The sequence below is a fragment of the Bactrocera neohumeralis genome, chromosome 2, assembly GCF_024586455.1.
Source record: "Bactrocera neohumeralis isolate Rockhampton chromosome 2, APGP_CSIRO_Bneo_wtdbg2-racon-allhic-juicebox.fasta_v2, whole genome shotgun sequence".
In the NCBI taxonomy this organism is placed as follows: Eukaryota; Metazoa; Arthropoda; class Insecta; order Diptera; family Tephritidae; genus Bactrocera; species Bactrocera neohumeralis.
The window spans coordinates 82,657,106-82,682,574 of NC_065919.1; the positions used below are offsets into that span (position 1 = coordinate 82,657,106).

The 25,469-nt window shown below is 36.6% G+C and overlaps 1 protein-coding gene across 1 annotated transcript; it reads left to right on the forward strand.

The window, feature by feature from the left end:
• Positions 1-906: 906 nt before the first annotated feature.
• On the forward strand, positions 907-21,575 carry LOC126766079 (mucin-5AC). Its single transcript, XM_050483781.1, has 5 exons — positions 907-1,961; positions 10,975-11,171; positions 18,106-18,322; positions 18,526-18,828; positions 18,956-21,575. Exons 1-5 carry the CDS (start codon positions 1,922-1,924, stop codon positions 20,992-20,994), a joined length of 2,796 nt encoding a protein of 931 aa, XP_050339738.1. The 5' UTR covers positions 907-1,921; the 3' UTR covers positions 20,995-21,575.
• Positions 21,576-25,469: the final 3,894 nt, after the last annotated feature.

Consider the following 25,469-nt stretch of genomic DNA (forward strand, 5'->3'; position numbering starts at 1 on the left):
TTTAATTTTAGAATTTCTTTGCTAATAGTGTATGTTTGTAACATTAAAAAGTTCTAATAAAATATTTAATTTTTTATATGAGATAAAAATTGTTGAAAAAAGCTAATTTTTGACCGAGGAAACCTGTGTAACCCTTTAACAACACTCCTTACTTTATAAAAAGCTATATTTTCATATATTGAATCTATTCCCGTTTTGCATTGAGATCCGCGACTTGAAATTGCAACAACTAAATTCATCAACTACTTAACACTTCCTTGAGAATTTTTATAATCAGCTCATTACACATTTGCGATCACGATGCATGACTCCACTTACAACAATGCGCGTATAACTTAGCTTCCCTTTCACTTTTAGAACATTCTACACAAAGTAAGCCAATATGGTCGGCAGCAATTGTAATAAAATACAAGCGTCTTATACAAACACACATACATCTTCGCATATGCCACCGCGCGCTATTGAAAGTGAAGCTCCACCGACCACTCAATGTTCGTGAGCCAACAACAAAAGCACCAGCAACAACAATGGCTAGACAACAAAACCATAAGCCGTCAGCAACAATTCAGTGTGGTGAAGAAGCAACACGCGCACACTGCGCAGCGCGGCAAAAGAAGTGTGTGTGTGTGGCAGCAAGCTGCGTAGCGCCAAAGCCAACATTGTTGTCACCGCTACCAGTTCGCCGCCACCAGCGCTGCGCTGCGCTGCTTCGTATAACCGCTTTTGGCTTCTGCAATTGTTGTTTTGCTGCTGCGCTGTCGACGTTGCTGCTGGCGTGCAGATTTAGCGTTGAAGATGTTATTCGAAGCTCTTTTGGCTTGGCGTCGTTGCGATTGCGCAGAGATGGGCCCAAAGTGGTTTTCCTTTCGTTTGCCACAGATCATTCCGCTTCGAATTCATAAACGATCAGGTCGTGCATCGCGCACCACAACGAGTGGTTTGAACATTTTTTGTGTGTGTTTCTTTTTTGCCTTGTCTGTGGGCACCACCGGTGAGACTTTGTGCGCGCTGTAAAAACGCTGTGCGCCGCATTTATTGTGTGTTTCTTGTTATTGTTGTCTTATTTTACTCACTTACTAAAGCTGTCAATTACAACGAGCGCTTTCGTGTATTTACATAGTTTGTTTGTTAAAATTGTTTTTGATATACAAAACGGTTTTCTTCGCGTTTCGCTGCACATTGTAAACGCTTTGGAGTGCTAGCGCCAGTGCCAGTGTCCGCCTTCTAAAGCGCCCCAAACGCTCGCACGGACATATACGCATGCGTATTTGCATTTGTTTTTCCGCTTGAGCACCGCTGCGTCCAATAGCTAGAACCGACAAACGTTGCAGACGTACAGCAAAAAAATTACCGTTAAATCAAGCAACCAAACTCCCGCAACAGCGATGACAATCAACAGCAACACCAACAACAACAAAGTGGACTTGTGAAAATCTCAAAAACGTTTCAAACGCGTGTGTTCGGTGTTACATCTTCTTGTTGTTGTTTTTTGTGGAACAGCAACAATTAGAAAATCATTAACTGGAATTAAATTGCAACAGCGTTGACGAGCGGAAGCGTATTGTTGTTGTCTGCTAAGCGGTCGCGGTCTTTTACTCTTTCGCAATTCTTGTACAGTGCCTTACGTCTTCATAATTGTGTTGTTATTGCCATTGTTGTATCTAATTGAAGGTGCGCGCATCCTTGAAGTGCGCGCAAGTGACAAGTGAAGTCAAGCGTATAAATATAATATATACTTGTACATAAATCCACCGGAAATCGTCACGACTGCTAAACGAATCGATTATATAGTTCTAATCGCCTGTAAAAATCGTTTAATTACTTGTGTAAATCACTGCTGCCAAACATTTTTGGGCAAGGACGTACTTTAAAACCTAATAGCAATTGTTTAACCTTTAGTGGATATTGCAACGGCAGCATTATGTTGGGAGCTAAAAGCATAACTTGGACTTATATCACTGGTAAGTTGGAGTTCTTTCTTAATATTGTGCAATACACAATAAAATTATGTAATTAAGGAAGCGCTAAGTTCGGGTGTAAACAAACGATTAACCGGATATTCGAAAATCTTTATATTAGTTATTTGGGGGTAAGGCAAGTATTTATCCGATTCTATCTGCATTTGTTGTCCGGGCATAGTATTGTCGGGAAAGGAATTTTTCCGTATCCATTTTTCCGTTTTCCGTATCATTTTTCCGTAAAATATCTCACAGATTCGGCTTCTGTGGGATACTATTCATGCAAAGTTTTATCCATAAACATTGTTTGGTTGTTGATTTGTATACTGAAAAGTGAACGAATCAGATGAAAATTTTAATTGTGTTATATGGCAGGAGGCGTGTTATTTGTACGATTTTGCCCATTTGCGCACTTTAACGTGGGAATGTCATATCGTATACCAGCTTTGGTTCAAATTGGTGGAGCAGGTTTGGAGATATAGGTTTTCTTCTAAATAAAGGCGATGGCATGCCTATTGTCAAATTTTCATATCGGCTTGTATAAAGCTTTTTCGTATAATATCGGGTGCAAAATTAAGGAGTTAAAATTTTTTTCTCATATAAAATATGATATATGTTATTGTTACAAACTTATACTATTTACCAAGAAATTCTGAAGTTTTTGAAAAAAATATTTTAAACTCGGCCATTGCGACGCCATTTCTGTTGACCCCTCGGAAAAAAGAGTGAAAAAATATGTGGTTTAGTTAAAACCTTAAATTAGAACTAGGACGAAGGAAAAAGAACTGAAAATTGGATTTTTGGCAGACATTTTTACAAAAAAAAAATAAAAATTTCCGTGAAAATTCCTCGACTTTTTTTTTCAAATAGTTGTAATCGAGAAAAAATCCTTTGTCCAAATTTTTAAGAATTATATCTCAAAGACCTATTTGTGTGAAGATTGGTTGAGTAGTTCTCGTGTTGTAGAATTTAATAAGACAATAGAAAAAATACATAGAATACATTTTTTGAAACCCGTAAGCCCAGGGGTTACAACCTTAGGTGTCTCCGACACTTTTTTTTATTGAATTATCGCACTTTTAGTACTTTTCAAAAACAGTTATATAGGGAGTGGGCGGGGTTATAATACGATTTCAACTATTTCAAGTGCTGAAGAAATTGTTCTGATCGAATCATATAGCTCACGGAAGGTGCGTAGTTCTGTTTCCTGTCTGCTATGAATCTTTTTTTTTATTTTGTAATCGCGAATATCAGTGGTCGACAAACTTCTACATTCAAATGCTTTATATTCTATCAATTAGTGGAGTAGTAAAGTAGTTAAAAATAAAATTTTAAATTTTAATCTAAAATTTTTTAATTGAAAAATTTGCAACCCTGAAAGAAAGTCACAATCATCAGCACAAAAAGCCTTTTTATCATTGAATCAGCGCAATTGAAAACAGCCTCAAAGTAAACTCCTACCAAGGCCAGGCAAAAATTGCAAATCCAATTTGATAATTATGCGTCGGAATTATAAAATTGCTAGACCTTTCATGAACTGAATTATGGGGACTTCTTCAAATGATGTCGCCAGCAAATGACACACCGCAATGACCAGCACAATTTGCATCATTAAAAGAAGATAATGCTTATGGAATTATGTGTGTGTGTATGTGTGTATGTATGAGTCCATTGGGCTGGCAATAATTTGCGCAAATTTCAAGGTTCATTCATTGGTACTCTCCGTTGAGATTTGGCACATTTAAAACACCATAATGGCGCTTTTATTGCGCATTGCGTGATTCGCATAATTATCTCCCACACTTATATATAATACCACATACTCATGTATACCCAAACGCTACAAGCTTGACATTAGCGTTCAAAAATTTGATAAAGCGTCAGAAGCGTGAAATATGTGGAACTGAAAAAAGTAAAAAAATGACGAAGTTGAAATTAAAAAATAGTTTACTTTTTGTATTCGCATTCGACGTAAAAAAAAATAAAATATTTTGATAAATTTGTAAAAAATTGTTTCGCTCATTAGCATTTGTTTTGGTCAATCACAGTGGGCAACAGCGGCGTGCATTGCTTTTGTAGTATTTCGAATACAATCATACATAGATTTGTGTTAAGAAATCTAATTACGCATAGAAAATTGATTCTGAATGCAACCGCTGTACTTTTGAGCCGCCGCTGCTGCTATAACAAAACGGTGACTGAAGGTCGAACAATCAGAGGCGCACAGCTCAATCAATTGTCTCATCATATTTAGATGGTTTTAATTTAAATGAAGCGGATCATTATTAGATTAACGTACAACAAATTTTTTTTATTTTTCTGATTTCTTTAGGTTTATTTAGCTGTTGTAAACAAGAGCCAACAAAGTCTAAAGAAGAATTTTTGACTGAAATTGAGCAATAATTGCGATTTCATAGTTAAAAAGTAATATTTCGTCATTATTTGTTTATTGTTCAGTTTGTTAATGTTTACATCTTCGTAATTATATTTCTTGACTTCATTCGGAGGCTATTTCCTTTGCCTCGTGCAGTTGCTAGTTGCATGCAATATCCGCGAAGATTCGTTATAAGGGTTATTAAAACATTGGTATGCAGCAGAAGAAGAATAACAAATTAAACACGTGAAATCATAAACAAACCAAAAAATACTCAAAATAAACTTTTTATCTTTTGGAACTCTATTATATTTTCTTCAGCGGAAATAAAGAAATACAAAAATAAGGATTACAATTTCATAAAAAAATGGGGGAAAAACTGAAAAAATAAGAAAAAAAACTTCGGTTACAAATAGGTGCATTTCTTATAGCTTAAAAAAATGTACAAAATGTTTGTCTTAAATTTGATTGATCAGCTTCTATGGCAGCTACATGCTTTAGTATCCAGATTCAAATAATATGTCCAGATATCGAACCTTGCCTTTGAAAATAATCTATGTCCTATTTCGCGAAGATATCTTGTCAGTTGACCATGCAAAAGTAAGTTGTACTCTTATGGTGGTTCGATATAGGCGGTTTCAATAGATGGGCAGCTTATAAGCAGGCAGCATATAAGACGTAGGCAAAATTTCAGATCCACATCTTCAAAACTAAAGAACTTAAATTTGAATTATAGTTCGCTTATATACTGCCCAGTTGACAGTCCTTGGCCGGTTGAAAAATCCGAGTCCGTTCCGGTTACGTAGACTCGACTGTCATGGGAACGGAAAAAGGAGCTTCAGCGGCTTAATTAAACAAACGATCTTCTCGTATCCAATTTTCCATGGAACTACATTAAAGACTAGAGCCTAAATCGATTAGAGTTGGGAAAACAGTCACCAATAGGTTAGTGGTAAATTTAGAGTATAAGATAACTAAACGATTACTTCTATTTATACGGGAGGTATCTTTCAAAGTTTATAGAATCGATTCTTAAGAATACTGAGAATCTTTAGTCAGCCTTTATTAAACTAAAATACTGAGATTTCGAAAAAAAACCTTTTTCACATTTCGAATGCTTATTTAGCTGTTGTAAACAAGGGACTATTGAGTTAGTATTCCCGATGAATTTTTGTGTTCTAAATAACCGTCAAACCCTCGGAAAAATAACATGGAAAACAAAATTACTTTAGTGTCCTTAAAGCCAAAAAATATATAAACAAATGTTTAAAATATATATTTACGTAGGTTGTTTATTATATTTCGAGATTAAAGAACAAAAACAATTATTAATAATCGAAAATCGCTTTTGCTTTCGTTTCAACCAATCGCAGAATCGGAATTTACTGTTCTGAGTTATCTTAGCGATATAGTTGTGATATGTCCAATTTTTCAAAAAAAAAAATTAGCCAGGAAGCGCTTCGTGCGCGAATAACTGTTGTTGAATCGGCTGATGTGGAAACACTCACAGAATCGACTGCTGCTTACTTATACGAGTAAATGCACGATTCCTCACCTGTCACAATTTCATAGGGTTGTTTCGAAGTACCGATATCCTATTTGACATTTCTCTCAACAAATCGACACGAGTCTTTTTTGAGTGATTTACAAAACTGACAAACTGTATCGGATCTAATGTGAACAAATTTATTTACAGTCAGTTTGCTTGTAATATTGAATGTATGCTACATAGTTCCAATAACACCTATAGTTTTCTCAATCTCACGATAGGTTCGATGACGATCTTGCCATATTTGCTTGCGCACAGCATCTATCGTTTTCGGAAACACAACTGATTTTGGACGATCTTCACGAAATTTTTATTTGAGTGATTTACGACTTCGATTGAATTCACCGTACCACCGATAAACACTGCTTCTGCCTGGAGCTTCATTCTGGTCAGAAAAAATTAGACACTACCGAATGAATATTTATATAAATGAACCAATCTAAAACAAATTCAATTGTAATGAAATCCGTATTTCCTATTTATTTTGGAACTATTGAATCAATATAACCCTAAGTCTCTAATAATTCACCAAAATAGGGCAAATTACGCAAGCATGATACTGCAATAATATTATAACGCGGCAATAATTTCAATATCATTCAAGTAAAACACTTCAGTGGCGTACGCCGTGAATAGATATGTGGACACATGTATTTGATTAATGCGACTGGATCGTCAATTTAATTGCCTTTATCGAATTGTTCGAATCTTTGAACATATCCAAATCCATTAACGAGGAGAAATATTAAGAAATCACCGAAACAAAACAAAACTTTTAATTGATTTGGAAAGATGTGTGGCTGAAGCTTACGCCAACCCCATACACAAGTCTCCACCGAAACAGGTGGAGCGCATACTCAGCTCATAAGTACCGAATTTGAAGGTGAGGCGTTGCTAATCCGTTAAATAAACACACGCATCATAAAGCTAAGGAAAAAACATATTCACACGCTTGTGGCTGTGGCTGCACAAAATATGACATGGACGTGATATGTGGCAACAACAATATGCCACATTACGCACAAGAGGGCAGAGCTAGCGTTCACAATTAAATAATGCATTAAAAAAAAAACAATTTTATTGTTTATTCGTATATTATAATATTGTATACACTTGAATGCGTTGATCTAACAATTGGCGAATTCGAAATTTCCCAATTATTTTGCGAACAATTCATCATTTTAATTTCTTCTTCACGCGCGTTTGTGTGGCGCAGTTAATTGCGGCAGCTCAAGGTTGTGAAGAATTCGCAAGCAAATAATATACCCAGCACCCAAGCTTTATTGCGGTTAATATTTCCATTCAAAATTCAAATTTTTATCAATTATGCAATAATATTACGTGTGTGTCCAATCAATTTCTTAATTATGTGAATCTTTTACACATTTCCTTGCTGTCTTAATCGCTACTTGAGCTGGGCCCAAGACTTCGTTTACATATATATAAATAAATATATGTATATACTACATATATATGTACAACTGTTTTCATTTATGTTTGTTTGTTTTTGGTTATATTTTTTTCTTGCCACTCAACTTGGCTAATGACCATCAAGGTACAGCGCCGGTGATTCGGCATTAAGCTGCATAGTAAATGTGAGTAAAACGGAAATTAACCAACTGACGGTTTGTGGTAATTTTGATGATTTTGGTATCATCGCTGTTTTACTATTATGAATTAGTAAAAATTATTTATTTTTTGTTTGTAATCTCAATTGTTGTTAATATGAGAATGGTCATTAATATTGCTAAGATTGAGTTATTTCCTCGAGTGTTTTTTTTTTCAAACTTACTTCTCAATGAACGTACGTCAAACTACGAATAAAATAAAATTTTATTTTTTCAGGCTTAATAATTAAGCTTTGTTTTCCTTAATAAACAGTGATTAAGTCATTGCGATTAGATTCGACTGAGTGTTATTAAGTAAAATTCTTCATATGTGTAAAAATGGCTTTTGTTAGTTATAGTTACTTATACGAGGGCTGCTATACTATATATATTCTGGCCTAGGGCAACACCAAGTGTTGCCAGTTGCAATCTGGCATTTCCATAGGAAAGTTTGACATTGGTAGCATAACATCACTCAGAACGTTTTGTCATTTAATCGTGAATTGTTTTATTTACAGGGAATTAAAAAATTCATCTCGGCCAAAAAATGGAATTAACTCGTGAACATTTTCGTGCGATCATTTTTCACAACTTTCGACGTGGAATATCAAGTGACAAGAGTGCATCGATGAACTAAAATCTTTGTATGGCTATGAAGCACCATCCTATAGCACTGTGAAAAACTGGTACAACGAATTCAAGCGTGGCCGACGCTCGCTCAAAGACGAATTCCGTGAAGGTCGTCCAAAAACAGCCGTTGTGCCAGAAAACATCGATGCCATACGTGAACTGATAATGCAAGACCGTCATGTAACATACCTTCAGATAGAGGCATGCCTATGCATTTCTCCCACCAGCATACATTCGATATTGCATGAACACCTGGCCGTAAAAAAGGTTTGTTCTCGTTGGATCCCGCACAATTTGACAGTCGCTCAAAAAAAGGATCCACACGAGCCTGGTGTAAAGAAATGCTGAAAAAATACGATCGCGGTGCTTCAAAAGACGTTTATAAGATCGTCACAGGTGACGAATCATGGATCTATGCGTATGAGCCCGAAACAAAACAGCAATCGACAAAAAAAAAAAAAAAAAAAACATTTTCGTTGATAAATATGCCTATTTACATTATTAGGCCAGAAATATATATAGCAATCTACGTATCTATTGTTAGTTAACTCATTGTCGATCCTCTTTTCACGGGTCTTTTCCAATATTTGATTAGAGTAAGATTAAGGTTAGTACTTATAGTATCATGAAAATTATGATTTTATAAGAAACTATGTTAAGGGTAGTTCTTGTTTTTCGGAACCAGTACTAAATATTTTGTAGCTATATTTTTTTGGCACATTTTGCCTTTATAATATTTTGTGTTTCGAAAAAGTTCCTAAAGGATGTCATTGTTTGCGATAATGCATTAACATACTGTATATCGTATCATTTTCTCAAAATGGATCCTACTATGTATATATTTTCTTGAGATGACACAACGTTCTTCAATCATTTGTCTGAATTTTAAGTGTCATATACAGTTTTAAAGTTTCGGCAGCAAATACTTCTGTATTAAATTGTTTTGTTTTTTTTTTCAGTTTATACTTTGAAAAAAGTATTATGCTTAGAGTGATTTGATTCCTTTGATGTTTGGATATTGAAAGGTTAGAACACTTGGCGTCCAATCACATGAATTAGTAATACAATTTTAAGAATCATATGACGTACCTACAACTTGGATAACCTTCGCTAGGGCTATTTGTCAGTGAAGCAGGTGTAACATGAATACGGTTTTGTTCAGTTTCAATTTCTCAGAAATGATTAAACTCCAAAAGTATTGGGTATGGATTTTGTTAGTGCAGAAAAAGCAACTTTTTTGTGTTTTCAAAAAAATGGTAATTACCATATAAACTTCGGACTAAATTATTTTTTCCGATTGGAATTATTTGTGAGATAGTAAATAATACCCAACGAAGCCATTGACATAATGCTTTTAAAGTACTCTGGTGCAAATCTTTTCTAGTTAGCTATCTTTTAACTTGGTGATTACAGAAAACTGGCATTTGCGTCAATTTATATCAAATGCCTATATTCTATAAACAGTTATTCATGATATAAACGAGATAGTTTCCAAGTAAAACGGCTTGTTTTAATAAAATATTTTTACTTGTGCTCTTGGTATTCGACTAAGCCGATTAACCGGATAGGATATAATACGAATAATAATATTCCGTTTACAGCATCCGGTTAGTGGCAAGACGTCGGCTGTTCTATTAACCGGTCATATTCGGCTAACCGGTCAACGATTCGTTGCCGACTATTTTTTCCTTCATTTTGCTATTTTCATTGAAAAAAGTGAAGCCATTGAGTAATACGAAGAAGTTACCTAACACGATGGAAAAATGGCCATAGATTTTAACCATTTCAATTTAGCAATTGGGCGAATGTGTTAAATCAATTTTTTTCATAAAACGTTTATTTTTATATAAGAATATTTAATGGTTATAATTTATTGGATGCAAGCAGCTTCTACGTGATGTCACCATATTTCCAGCAATGGAGAATGTCCTATCTGTTTGAGATGAGGTGGCTGGAATGCATAGGTATTGGGGAGCTAGCAAATTAAATATTTCATGATAAATCTGCTTGTGATTTTTCCGTGGACTCATATTATGACCAATTTTATGGTTCGGCAAATGTTAAGACTATTCGAATAGTATTAATCAGTTAATATTGCTAAAAATAGTTATAAATCTGCTATTCGAACAATAAGTTTTCAGTTTATTACAATAATTTTAAAGCACTAATTTTTACCAATAAAAATATAGAGTTGTGGAAGTTGTTAAGTCATTGCCGTTGTATGAATCTAAGAGTCATAAAAAATGCGATTACGCTCAGCTACTTAAGAAATAAATAAATTCATAAATAATTTATTTTGTGATATAAAATATCTGATAACAGAAGAATCCACAAGCCAAATTACTAAAGTACTCAGAAAATTATTGTCAATACTCGTAGCAATTTCAGTTTATTATTTAAATAAAGCAATTCAGTTAGAAATCACTTAACAACAAATATTTTCGGAACGCATAATTACCGCCTTAAACAATAGGAGGATAACACTAATTGTATACTATTTTACACCTCACTTCGCTGCCGATTCTTAACGCATGTCTTAATACATGTTTTGACTAAGCAATTTTCTTCATTAAATGACCTAAATATGTACTTACAGTGATAAACTACAACAAACATATAAAGCCATTAAACCAGTTTAATTGAGCAAAAACCAATTCTGCGCCAAGGCCATCCGGCCGCGATGAGCCGTCCATTGAAGCAACAAAGCGCAGTTACTTTCAAAGCGCATTTTCCCAAAAGCCCACTAACTACCACATACGCAATCACGAAAAATATAAACACTAAACATTAAATACAATAATAACAGCAAGAAACTATAATATTTGTTTGTGTCTTTTTGTCATTTTGTCATTGCAGCAATACTCTTGGCGACGGCGGCTTGCATTCTGGGACAAGCGCAGCTGGACTATCGCAAGCCATGGCCGACGTACAGCCTGCAAAACATGCCGCAGACGCGCTTCACATGCCACGACAAGATACTCGGCGGCTACTATGCAGATGCGGAGACTCAATGTCAGATGTTCCACGTCTGCGTCAAAGTGTCCGGAGTGGGGGTAAGTGCCAGCAACTTCAAATACTAATGTGTAAGTGTGTGTGTGTGTGTGTGTGTGTGAAGATCACAAGCAGTCAAGTCAAGTGGCAAAAGCAGCTTTGAACGCTAACAACATCTACTTTGCAACGCACGAGCTGCCAAGAAGAACAGAAAACAAGAAAATTTTAAATAATATTGCAATCAAAGTGTTAGATGCAGGCCATCGCGAGTGGCCATTAGACCGAAATCACAATCGAAATGTCAAAATATGCGAACGCGATACACTTGCGTTTTCTTTGATATACCGATGGCAGCTGCAAGCGGTGCGCGATGGAGACATCGAATATGCGCATGCTCAATAAACGCGCGATAGTGTTGCTCGCTTCACGAAGCAGTTGCCACTGAATTTTCTGATGTCGTGCATCTCCAGTTGCAAGTAAAACGAGATATTTGACCAAGTAGCAGCTACTTGTTCGTAATGTTTGCTTGAGTACAGGAGGTTAATAATTCCAGTTTGGACTTCCTAAGCTTCCGGATTTAACTTGAATCTGAAAACGCAGACTTCTTGGAGAAGTATACATAGTTTACACAGTGGCGGATTCAGAGAGGGAAATGGGGCACATTTTCGCCTCTAAAGGCAAATGGTATGAGGAACATTTTCGATCCATTTATTCATAACCGAAAAAAACGTGACAAAACTGAATGTCGACGAAAAAAAAAGAATCTGCGGCCGGCAAATAAAACGCGAAAATTTCTGCGTGAGGGCTTGCGAAGGATACTACAGGGTCTCAGTGTACATTCCTCTGTTGGATACAATCGGCGAAGCTTTGAAGACGCGCTTTTCTAAAAAAGTATTGGATAAATTTCAACTGAGTTCGGTGCTTCCAGAAAAAGTATGTGCTTTGAAAACTAAAGAAATGGAAAATCTTATTGATATTGATCTTGATGGATGCATATACTTAAAGGCCTTTTGGATAATGATAACGTCGTGCGACGTTTGAAGCTCAAAGGTGAACTTGATCACTGGCAGTGCCATTATCAAAAGGCAACAAGTTACAGACTACTGGAAACGTTTAAGAACAGCGATGTAGACCTATGCTCCATAGTTCATAGTTTCCTTCGCATATTCTGCACACTTCCTTAACAAATGCGAGTTCTGAGCGCTCTTTTTCGACACTTCGCCTCATAAAAACATGGCTGATTAAGAACCTGCTTCAAGACAGATTGATCGGCCTGGCGTTGCTGCAAACGCATCATTACATTGAAGTCACTGTAGAAGAAGTTCTCGAAAGATTCTTAAAATGCGTCCACATAGTTTTGTTTTGTGAAATTTTTCTATTCAATACACGAAAAGTATGTCACCCGCACGTCTGCGATTAATAATGTCTCTTTTCTATTTAGTAGGGTTTGATATTAGAAGGTCAATTTGAAAATTTTCCACCATGACATTATAAACTGTATAAAGACAACTATGTTTAATATAATAATATTCGTGCTTCAAGTAAACGTTTATTTCCCCCCCAAAAAATTGTTTCTGGATCCACCCCTGGTTTACTTATGGTTCTCAGGTACTCTGAGGATGTAAATAAAAAGCATACGGTCATGATAAAACACCGTAGGTCGATGGGGATGCATTGCAAACATAATTTTTTACAAAAAAGCCATGTATGCTTTCTGTTAATGCCGAATGTAACATAAGTTGATATACATGTATTTTTGAAGAAATCACAACTTAAAGCCACTTACTCAAAACAGAACTGCCACTTAGGATAGACATGCTATCCTGACACATACCACTTTTCATATATGCTATGATGTGCTACCTTCATGTGTTCTTTTTCGAGCCATGATATCTAGGGCGTCAAAGCTTCAACCGTTGCGGACAAAGAGCTTGAAGTCCTGCATGAAATCCGAGTTTTATCGTTTATCCCGTGCTAAATATTGGAACTAATATCGCTCTTACTTATCTCTCTTCATTGTTGCTGTATCGCACAAAGGTTCCAGCAACAATTCGTATACATACGCATATACTTTTACTACGATCTCTCAGTGCCTTAAATTTTATGCTATAAAAATTTGTATATTATTACTTTCTAATGAGCACATAATCTTCAAAGACGATACAGATACAAATTTTTCCTTATGCCTTAAGTATTAAAATTATCTAAAAAATGGTCGTTTCAGTTTTTCTCGCAAATTGAATTTTCCACTCAAGCATCCCAATCGTGACTGCTAACAACTCAAGATTTACCATGCCGATTTTTACGCAAATAAAAAAACAGCCTCAGTGGCGTCACATTTTTGAACGCTCCTACTGTTTTGCCACACGAGCTTAACAAGCGATATGTTTGCGAATGACCTTTGCAGTTAAATTAAATTTTATTTCTTCATACTCGCACATACATATATTTATCTTCGATTCGGTTCGAAATGCCGTTAAATAAATAAGCAGGAAGAAGCAGCATGTGGGTTGCAAACTCCCTGTAAGCGTTCTCGCGCAGTTGGCTACCTTCATTGGCGGTTTCACATTTCTGCTTAACGGTTTATTTGCAGATTCTTGCTTTTCCACTCTTGTGGCTCTTATTGTCAACCGATATTTTCGTCTTTATTGTGTTGTAAATTAATTGAATGTGCACTCCGGCAGTGCTGGAGCTTGTTCGCAGCAAATCAGCGCAGCTGGTAATTCAAGTCGGTCACATTTAAAGTGCTGAATTGCCACAAAACATTCTGAATTTTATTGGCTTCGGCAGCTAACGGTAGCCAACCGTAGACTTCTAAGCGGCTGACGGCATGTCTATGAGTTTGTGTGTGTGTGTGCTTGTGCGCGAGTGTTCTTGCCATTCGTTTTCCATGTGTGTCACAACATTTATGGTATGTTGCACGTTGTGCGCGACTGTCTGTATGTTTGTGTGTGTGCGCTTGTATTTGGCAATGCTCCCACAGCGCTTGCCGTTTCGCGAAATGGCAGAGTTCAACTGCAACGATAATTATGTATTGCAGAATATGATTTTGCTGCGGTTTTTGCTGTTCGCGCTGATTATAAAATTTATGATGCGCTCTAATGCAATACAACTGTAAAGCGCAAGATACACACATTTTTACTCGCTTAACTGTTTTCATACTAATTTTGTATCTGGCCTAGGGGGCATGAGTAATCATGCACTTACTTTTAAGTAGTCCACAGAGAGTTCTCATAAAAGTGCCAATTGAATAAATATATGTTATCTTATGGATATAAATATACATATTTGAATGTGGATAATCTGTTCAAGCATACTTATTCACATTCTCGGTTAAAGAGAAATATGGATTAATATGGAGAATATTAATGACATTCTTGAAAAGATGAATTATCGATAATTCTGTATGTTTTTTCGATAATATTGAAATCGAAATTTTAATATTACAAATAATATATAATTATAGCAATAAATAATTTGTCATATAGTATGACGGATTTTATTTTCTAACTTCATCTTAATGTGTTATATCTTATTAAATCATTAACTCCCAACGAATGTAAGAAACTTCAAAGTTCCGTCTAGAAACATAAATATGATTTGATTGACGTACATCAAGTTCGCCATGAAGTTTGTAACACCCAAAAAAAAAAACGGACACCTAATAAAGCTTATATACATTGTGACAAAAAAGTACCCAGAAATTGTAAATAAAACGCTCGTTTTTTCCCTCCATTCCGATGATTGTTGACCTGTTTGAATGGTAAACTCAGAAATAATTATAATGATCTACATGGATGTAGGATGGGAATTCGCACGATCAAGTATGCCCGAAGACACCTGTTTACGGTACTTATTTTTTAAGAAAATTTAGCTTTATTCGGTCGAGTCGAGCAAAAACGCGTTTCATACCCAAAATATCCACAACTCGCGAGAGATATCGACCTCTCTTGCTGTCTCTCTAACACTTGCCTGCGATTTTCAAGCACTTATGAATATATTAAAAAGATAAAGGATTATTAATATTTTCATAAGTGGAAGAGGTTGAAGGTAGCCCAGAACGAAGGCTTTGTATCACTTGTAGGCCTGTGTTTTTGTTAAAACTGATTCTCCGTTAGCCTTTTCCTGCTACCAGCTGCTGTAAACATAGTAATTGAGGACAGTTCTACCAACGCAAAGTGACCGATAAAAATCAAGATAAAAGGTTTTATACACTTGTGCCCACGCAAAGCTTACTACTATACCTAATCGTTCTGGATTTGATTCAATTTTATTTTTTATGTTTTAAGTTACTTATGCTTACTTATTAAACTATATTATCCAATTATAAATAATATAATTTATTATTAATGGGTAAAACACAAATTAATAACGCGACCAAACTTCGTGTTTCAGTTAAAAAAAATAAATAAAATGAAGCATTAATTTCAATTATAGAGTTCATCCAATTAAATTTAAAATAATACATGTATTATTTTTTCATCGCATGTCAGTCTCTCACATTTCGAGCATTTTGCAAAGCTCATATGATTTTGTCTATAGCTGAATATGTTTTGTTTTTAATTTTTAATATTTTTGATAAATAACATGTCATTAACTTATTTCTAAATAAAAAATCTGTACTACAAAAAGTACCGTTATAAAGTGTTGTCAAAATATGAAAATTTTGAATGGTAAGCTTTGCGTGGCCACGAGTGCCTCGGTGGATATGGACTTTAAGAACTTAAGAACTCAAATAAATGATAAATTTAGAGAAGTATATAACAGTGTTTGCATTGCGCCGGCTTAAACTTTTAGGCTACTACGGATGTGGCATTTACTAGATCTTGTTATAGAACTGGTGAGAGATTGATAATGGAAATGGAATCTAGGGAAGAATACAGTATCGATGGAGAAATTGACATATGACCGATGATTCAATATGGGAAAACTCGCAGAAATATCTAATTGCAAACCACCATATTGAAGTTTGTTTCAAACTTGCTTGAGATGCTAGTAGTTCACGACGACATTTTTTGGTTTATGGAAAGTCTCAAAAGGATTTCTGCTTTAAATAACAAGTTTGTTAGATTTCTTATGGATAGTCAGAGGATAACTAAGAAGTCTCACTGCCTAAACCCACTCTGGCCCCCGTAAAGCTACTGTTACAAACGTTCTTTAGAGTAATAGATGTTAAAGAAGCACCTCAGAGCTCGCTTCCAACACAACTACAAAATTAATTAGAGTTAATAAAGTTGTTGAGCCGACCAAAACTCTTAAAATTTTATGAAAGAGTGAATTGTATGAAGTGTTATGGATTAACACAGAGCACTTTCCCTGAGAGATTGAAAGGTTAGGTGGTTGAGGCTTGAACCAATTGGAGACTCCAAGTGTAGCCAGGTTCTTCTCCACCTGGTCTTTCCATCGGAGTGGAGGTCTTCCTACCGCGTTGAATAGATAGTTACGTAGCTATAATAGCAAAAGCAGAAAGAGAAGCATATACTAAACACTAATTATCATTTTGATGTGACATTTGGCACAGATGTCACTGATAGTCACACCAAACTGGATAAAAATATTTCGACGAGTGAGTTTTCAAGCAAATTTAAATTAAGATGTCTTACTAATTTTTGCCCATATCCAATCCAAGCGCTTTGGCTTATGGTTGAAGTAAACTCTGAAGATCTTAATCGGTAAGATTTGAACAAAATAGATTTCTCAGTGAAGTCCCAACTTCGCCACTAATCGATTTGAATATTAATAGTTGCGTGAGGTCTAACTCATGATATTTTCAGGTGAAGCAAGCACCCTGTGGGAGCTAGAGTCCCAGTCGCATGTTGAAAATATTTCATGTTATTTTTTCAAGTACAAACGACGACATTATTTGAAAGCTTTTGACAAGACATACTGTATACAACCTAATCACCAATATTAATAATCTTCACAAAAACTTGGTTATAAGTTAGATTTAAGTTTATAAAATTATATGGAAAGACTTTGGCACGGGTTGTTGATTCATCGGACTCTGGTCTTGGCTACAGAAAAGAGACTCATATACATTACCAGCATAGCAACCCAAGGTGGAACACAAAATGCGATCATGAAAGAATAAAAGCTCAAAGCGATCCACAATTGCCACAGCATTAGGCCGCAATATCTTTAACGCCGTTTCGAGACGAGTTTGCAGCGTGCGCAAATCAGAGTCGCTTAAGCTGATACACTAGATCGAGATGAGGTCGTGTTAGTAAGATATTAAGATAATTTATTCGCCAACCTGCAGTATTACACTAAGAGTGTTGTGTTTTGTATCCACCAAATAGAGTTCCAAAAGGATATACAGTACACGATTGCATACAGCAAAGCGCTTTGCAGCGGCAGGACCCGTTACATGGGTCAGGAATGTCACAGCAATAAATCAGCCGCCATGCAGCTGGAGAAATGGATATTACATAAGAGAAAATATATCTTATCCAAATACGGATATAGGAATATAGTAAAAATAGATTTATGGTTAGGTATACGACTACTATTGGAGGCACATATTAGTTTTACTTACTCTCCATTCGCATGGAATTTATCAGAGCAGTATGTATTCCTTTATCAGTAACTTAAACTCTTATACTATACGTACATACTTCTGCGGCTTTTGACAACTCCTGCTCCATATTGCTGGCCGCCTCCCTTTCGGTTTGACCCCTCTTCAGACGTTGCGACATATTCTCCAAAAAACTATTGAAAAAACCTTCCTCTCATCCTGCCGTATATGCCTGAGACAGCTATCGATTCAAATGATTTTTTGTTGTTCTTTTAGGCATAACGCAGGCTTAATCGTACATAGTACATATTTTTTACATTTACAACATATTAATCCAACAATGGGATTTAAATTTATTATGCAAGATAATTTAATAAAATGTCGCTGCGTTTCCTCGTCTTCATTATAATTCATAATAAAGTTTGCCATAAATTTGCAAACCAAAACATATTTACACATAATTAAGCAATTAAATTTCACAGGTACAGGACTTCCGTTTCTTGTGTCCCAATGGCACCGCCTTCGATCAGGAAGCGCAAATATGCGCTGATTGGGGCGACGTCGACTGCGAGTCATCCGTGCTCTATTACGGCAGTGACAACTTTGATCTGTATCGTCTGGGTTCAGGTTTCGAAAGTAAACGCGCACCCTTGGCTGAAGAAGAGGAAGCAACGTTCCATTTGCAGCGTGCCGAGAGCAGTAAGTGCAGAAAATACCAAATATATTATCTTTCATTACAATATATAAATTAGCATGATAAATGGTTAGTAAGTGTAGATTATATAATATATTTTATGTTTTCAAACTTAAAATATTATGAAACACCCTGCACTTATTTATAACGCCAATTCATGCAAGTAATTATACAACATCTGCGATAAATATCTCATTATATTTATTAGGCGATATACGCCGCTCCAAAGAGACGCGCGTTGATCAAAAGTCACGCCCTGACCAACCGCCGAACTATTCGAAACACTTTGGAGCAACATCTCAACGCAACTCTTTCCATAATTACGCAAATTCAAATACGCAAAACAACAACAACAATGACAATGATGATTATGCACCAACAAAAGCACGAAGAGTCGAGACGACACCGGCGCGTAGACCCATTGTTAATTATTATACGCCAACAACTTCGACCACCACCTCCACAACAACTACAACAACGACCACTGAACGCAATTACGACGAGTCAAAACGTAAGTGATGCCGAATTATTTAATGAGCGACACATTTGCTTCGCTGAACGTTTCACCGTTCTTTTTTTGTATTTGTTTTTTTTTTAATATTTATTTCAACACTTTTTCTCACGTCACCATTTTGCAGAAGAGTACGATGACATTTTCAAAGGCTCGCATAGTTCGCACTTCTTCGCGAATCGCAACGGCGGACGCGAGGACGATTTCATTGATCACCCGGTGAAGGCGAAGTTCAATGATGTTAGTGACTACAACAAGAAGACTACAGAAAGCGCCACCACTGGCAAAACACGCGCTCAGCCAACACGCCCGAAGCGTATTCAGCAAACCAGCACAACGACGACAACAACAACTGCTACTTCCACATCACTTGCCACAAATGCACCGAAAGTCATAAAGAAGGTCACACTGCAATCCTACTACAACGTCAGCGGCTTTGATTATACCCAGCCGAAGTCCACTACTCCGTCGACCACCACTACAGCAGCTACTTCGACTACACGTCCGAGTTACAGTGCTGCAAATCGTTTCAGTTTCAATTCAAATGACTATCAGACACAAGAAAAAATCGATCCGACGACCTACAACCCGACAAGCGGCGTTTATCGTATTAAAAGCACAACGCCGAAGTATACCGAGTTCACACGGGAGAACACTGTTAGCGCGAGAGGCAGAAGCACGAGCACGAGCGGCAATTCGTATTTGCCCAAAGAGACGACGCAAAGTCAAAGTAAGCCAACCGCTGCGGCGCGCAAAGCGCAAAAACTGGAGCGGACACAACAAAAACTGGCTATTGCGAATGAATTTGACGATTTCTCAAAAATAAAGTTACAACCACCGCAACCTTTCCAGCCTGCTCCCAATACACTGTCAACGCAATCGGCGCAATCAACGCAACCATCTCAACGTCCCACTACAGCGAATCAGTACCAAGAACCGCAGTACTTCCGTTCACGTGGCGCAAAAGGTGAAAAGTCGCAACGTCAGGGCAATCAAGAACCAACTCCGTTTAGTGGCTCACCGAAACAACGCGGTACTCCCACAACTGCCGCCGTTAGTACGGCAAGATCCTCGGTTAATCCGGAGTCGCGTCCACGCGGTTTTGCCAGTCGCGGCAGCATTAACTATAAAGCCACCACACAACGCGAGACGGATTATTATGCGCCTACGACAAGCACCACCAAGAAATTCTCTACACTTGTGCCGAAAACACAACAATCGCTGACGCCGACAACCTTCAAACCAACAACTTATCAAAAACCACTGGATACTTTCCTCTATCAAACACAACAGACTGTACGTCCTTCAAGTAAGGCGACCAAACAACCGAGTAGTGCAATTAACACTTTAGCACCCACCACCGCTAATCCATACTATGATCCCAATGAGGATGACGGCCAATACCATCCGGAGTTGTATGAGGTTGATTTCCCACGCAATCGTTTCAATCTTCAACGCTCCTCAACAACAAAGTCGCCAACTACAACAACAACAACCACACGTTCCTCTAACTACAACAATGATTTCCAGAATCCGCAGAAACACCTGAAAACCCAACAACAAACCGCATTCCGCAAACAGCAAGAGCAAGCGGAGCCAACCGACTTGAGCGATGAAGATGAACTCTTCAAGACCGCACATTCCTTGAATTTCGGCGCCGCCAGCATCAATAAATTGCGTGCAGACATTTTCAAAGCCGAGAAGAACTCACAGCAATACAATTCACAATACAGTCCGAAGCTGGAGACGTCCTCGACGAGATCAACTAGTACGTCAGCGGCCTACACAACAACCACACCCAGCACAACCTATAATTACTTCGCCTACTCCACAACTCAGCCGACAACTAAGCTGTATACCACCAGCAGCACCAACGCACCGCCAACGTCGACATCCACCACAACTACAACAAGACGTCCAACCACCTTTATTACCACACCATACAGTGTGCCAGTCTCGACCACCAAGGTCACGAAGGCGCCCAAGAGCAGCAAATCACCCGGGAAAAAGGGCAAGAAAGGCAAGGGCGCCTCCAAGCGTCCACCACATGCCGATGAGGACACCAGTTACGACTATGCCTACTATGACACCGACACATTGAGCGAGTCGCCGCAGGAATATCCAGACTACGAGATTGCTGAGTTCGTTAAAACGCGCAGGAACTAAGGCAGAGAGCTGAGCCAATTCACACAAACACCTATACTTCATAGTCGCGCCATTATTAAAAGTTACAGAAGAACATTTGAACTATCTACAAATCAGTGTCGTTCAACAAAAACGGAAAGTCGGAGTTGTGCTGTTATCTCACTTCCCAAATCCAACAAAATTAACTTCTTTGAAGTTATTGACAAAGCTTGAAGTCGGTGTCAGTGCCAGAGTTTTTTAATGTCACATTTACTTATTCCGCCCACTGTCACCCTGCCCAGAGCAGCAGCGTGTGCCGCGCTTTTCATTATACAGTTATTTTTTGTACTTTTTATACCCCATCCAATATCTTGTAATTTAATATTATTATTTGCGTGTTTCTAGTTATTTGCGAAATAATTATAAAAAATACGCGAAAAATGCCGCAGTTCATAGTCGTTAGACAAATACTCTACACTTTTATTTTTAGACCTCGATTTTTTATGCAACCACTTTTCGTGCTCTAATTGTCTTTCTTTTTTACTTAGAATTTTCGATAAAATACTTTTTTTTATTTTTTTATTTATAAAGAAGACAAGTTGAGTTAAGTTACATAAGTTCGAAATGGCAATTTATTGTAACAACAAAGTGTATTTACTTTGTAAGTTTTTGCTGTAAATAAATTTTAATAAATATTTAAAATAAAAATATATGATTTTGTTTTTGTTTCCTTATTTAAATAGTTAATAAAAAAAATTAATAACTTTTCTTGTTTTGAATTTTTCTTTAATTTAAAAAAGAGCTTTTGATTATAATAATAAAGGAAAGCAATAAACTGAAAAGGTTTGGGAAAGCTCCCAGTAGTATATACGACTGTTGCTACAAATTTACAACTTTTCATTAATTATAGTAAGATAACAAAAAGCACTACAATATAGTTAGTACCTATATCAGGGGCGAATCTACAGGTTGAAACTGCGGGAGAAAAATACAAAAAGAAGCTACAAACGCCGAGATGACACCCTGTTTTTCACATAAATTGAACAGCAGCTGTTCGAAATCCGTTGAAATTGCTTTGATTAAATAGATATCTGAAATATTCAGAGAGGTTACAACGTTTTCCCATGTTTTAAGGCCGAAACGTAACACTGTTTTAGCTCAATTCTTGGGCAAAAACATTGTGCAGCTTTGTGAGATATGATGCAAAATTATATAGTTCCCCCCAAAATTCTTTTCTAGATACGCCCCTGACCTATATGATATTTCTATAAAGGCAAACAGTACAAAAAAGTTTTAAAAACCCGGCCACGTATTTATTTATCACTAGCTGACCCCGCAGCCGTTGTCCTGCGTGAAATTATGTGTTTTGAAATGAAAAGAAAGTTGAATTTATATTGTGTTGAAAATCATTTATTTGCGATTTTTCTACTTTTTTCAATGTAGCGCAGCTTGATAAACAACATTTTTTGGTTTCTGTTCTAGTGCGTAAATGTACAGAGAAGTTGGGTTTCTAACTCGTGAACACGCCACGTATATCTGGCCGTGTGAAGAACATAGCATTTCCAGATTTATACCACACTCTTCTAGCGACTATCCGTGTGTCCTGTTGAGTGTCATCGCAAATGCAACTTTCCCTGGAAACTGAATACGTTTGAACTGAAATGGTTGTCCCCATGCATTCGATAACTGCGTCAAAATCAGTCAAGTTCCGTTATACAGTTTCGGCGTATGAAGACTGTGAAACATAATAATGACAGATCCAACTTTGAAAGGCAAACGATGCTGCGGCATACGAAGCCTCTCCAAAGAATTTAGAAATTCCACTGGATAATTCACGGCTTCGTTTTCATTGTCAATACGATCGATCGATTTGTATGAGCGCAAACCTCCCGGAATTTAACTTTGAATCTTCCAGTTTAAGTCATAAACATTCGTGATGAGTTCATCTTTCGTTGAAGTGAATTGACAAAGGGCAGGTGAAATTGATAACAAACCACTGGAATTATCAACCGAAATTTGCCCATTTCCAATTCTTAGCGAATACAATGTAAAAGTCATCGGCAATATAATTTTTTTTCGTATCCCACAATTGCCACTAATTTGAAGGCTGATATGTTGAAATGATCTTCGCGAAAAGTATGCGACCTTCAGTGGCATACGAAGTAGCTACCGCATTATCCATCGTTTGTTTCCAGTGATTATCATGATCCAGCAATTGCAAATTCTCAAAAAGTTGCACATACTTTCAATACGTAATGACTTAAATGAATTTCGGAAAACTTTCATGAATGGCAAAAGTAGATATCCTAAAAAGCGCTTTATTGCAGTTCACGTATCGTGCCATTTGATACTTGCTGATCTCACCTCGTTCAAGGCCAATAATGGCCATGTTGTTTGCTTTGGTGACGTATGTGATCTATTTCAGCAAACTGCAATACTCAATATTGACATGAGTTTGCAATGTGAATTAGACAACAGTGGCGAATATGGTACTATCCATGTGTTGTCAACTTCAATATTCACGCCTCTAAATTGAATGCTAAATGTTCTGCCATTGTCGTCTTGTGAGCGACGCCGATAGAGCGAATATCCATCATTTCCAGTTCACGTGGATAATGTTTCGTGCATTTATTGTCAGACATACAAACCGAAGAGGGATTGTGGTGTCCGCAAGGTCCATGAACCATATTGGTTTTCATCACTTCAATTCATTAATTTGATCTGGTGTAACCACCATCCAAAGAAGAATGTGTGCGTGCGGCAAACCTCTTTTTGCAACTCAACAGAGTACATCCAGCATCTAACAGCACCATATTTACCATATGTTGCTTCAAGATAAAGTCAACTGAATAATTTTCAATAATTTTTTTTTTTTTTTTTGAATAGCCGAAATAAAAAAGCAAGCGACCGAAATTGAATGATTCAAATAAATTGAAATACAAATCGAAATATTGGAAAACAAAACAAACAAAAATTGAAAAAAAAATGTGTATGGAAAAAAGTTACTTTTTGGAATAGTCCAATTTTCCAACCTTTCCTCATGGAAAGTATAAGATATTTTTATTTCTAAACCTTCCCCGATCCACAACGAACAACCTCTGAAAATTTCATCAAGATTGGTGCAGCCGTTCTCTTGGCGTTACCAACAAACAAACATTCATTCGTTTGTATGAGAAAAAGAAAAAGGCTGTTTTTAGGGGTTTTCCGGCAATTATTCGAATTTTTCTCGCCGCAAAAACCATCTTTGAACTTCAACGAACATTTAAAAAAGAGAATTGGCAAAATTGGTCCAGGCGTTGTTAAGTTATGCGCTTAGCAACACATTTTGCGATTCATTTTTATATATACATACATACATACATACATAAGAAGATATTCTAATATTTCAATATTGGATATTCAACGAAACTTCAAGAAAAAGAAGGTAGAGGCCGGAAAAAGAAGAGTTGCGACCTTTTTAAAATAACTAAAAGTTTATAGAAAAGTTTTAATAAACCAACACAAATGTCGTTAATTGCCTGCTTATGCTATTATAAATTCTTCTAAAATATGAGTTTGGACTCAAAAAAATCTTTGTTATCAAATTTGATCTGGACTGACAAAAACAACATTTTTCAAATAGTTCAATACGAATCTTTACTAACACCTTCTGAGCCAATACAAACTTGCCAACGTTTAATTCAATTTTTCATGCCCTTCCTATAAGCCCCGGCTGGGATAGCCAGCAGTTTCATCAGCGAATACATACCCAAAACATTAACCAAAATGTATTAAGTTTATCAATTAGAGGTGCTGAGATCTTCTGATATCTCTCTGACGCTGGCACATTAATATCCAATATTACTTCTTTAACTTTTTCGAAATTATCCTCATTAACAGAGACGTACGCCTGGAATGTAGCAAGTTTTCAATGACTATGACCTCCACGGAATGCTTAGTGGCACCTAAATAATAAATACTTGTGTTCGTGATAAATTAGACACCCAAAAACACTTATACAACATTTTCAACGACACCATAGCTGTGATTCTATTGGAAACACAAAGCTTCAAACAATTATTTTTGAAATGAAATGAACCTAAAAAACTTTAGTCCTACGAAATTTCTTACAGTGTATCGTATTCAATGCGCCTGTAAGTATGCCCGAAAATTATTTTTTTTCTGGAAATAATTATTTCAACCAAAGCCTATCACTGATGCTTCACATTGTACTCCTATTCAAAACTTAACCATCTTTAATGTATTCCACTTATTTTTTATATATTTCCTTCATCATCAATTCTTTTTTTCTATTTATGCCATCATCAACGATATTACGAAAATGTTTGCATGATCATTTGTTTCTCAGGCACATCAGAGGAATGAGGGTGTCGTATCTAAGTATATATATATGCGTGGAAAAATAAAAAATATAACACTAAATGTTGTTGAATCTCTCGTCGTCGTCTCTTTTTCCAATGGCTCCTCTACAAAAGTATAAGGCAATCGATACCTTTTCCGCTCTCTCTTCGATATTC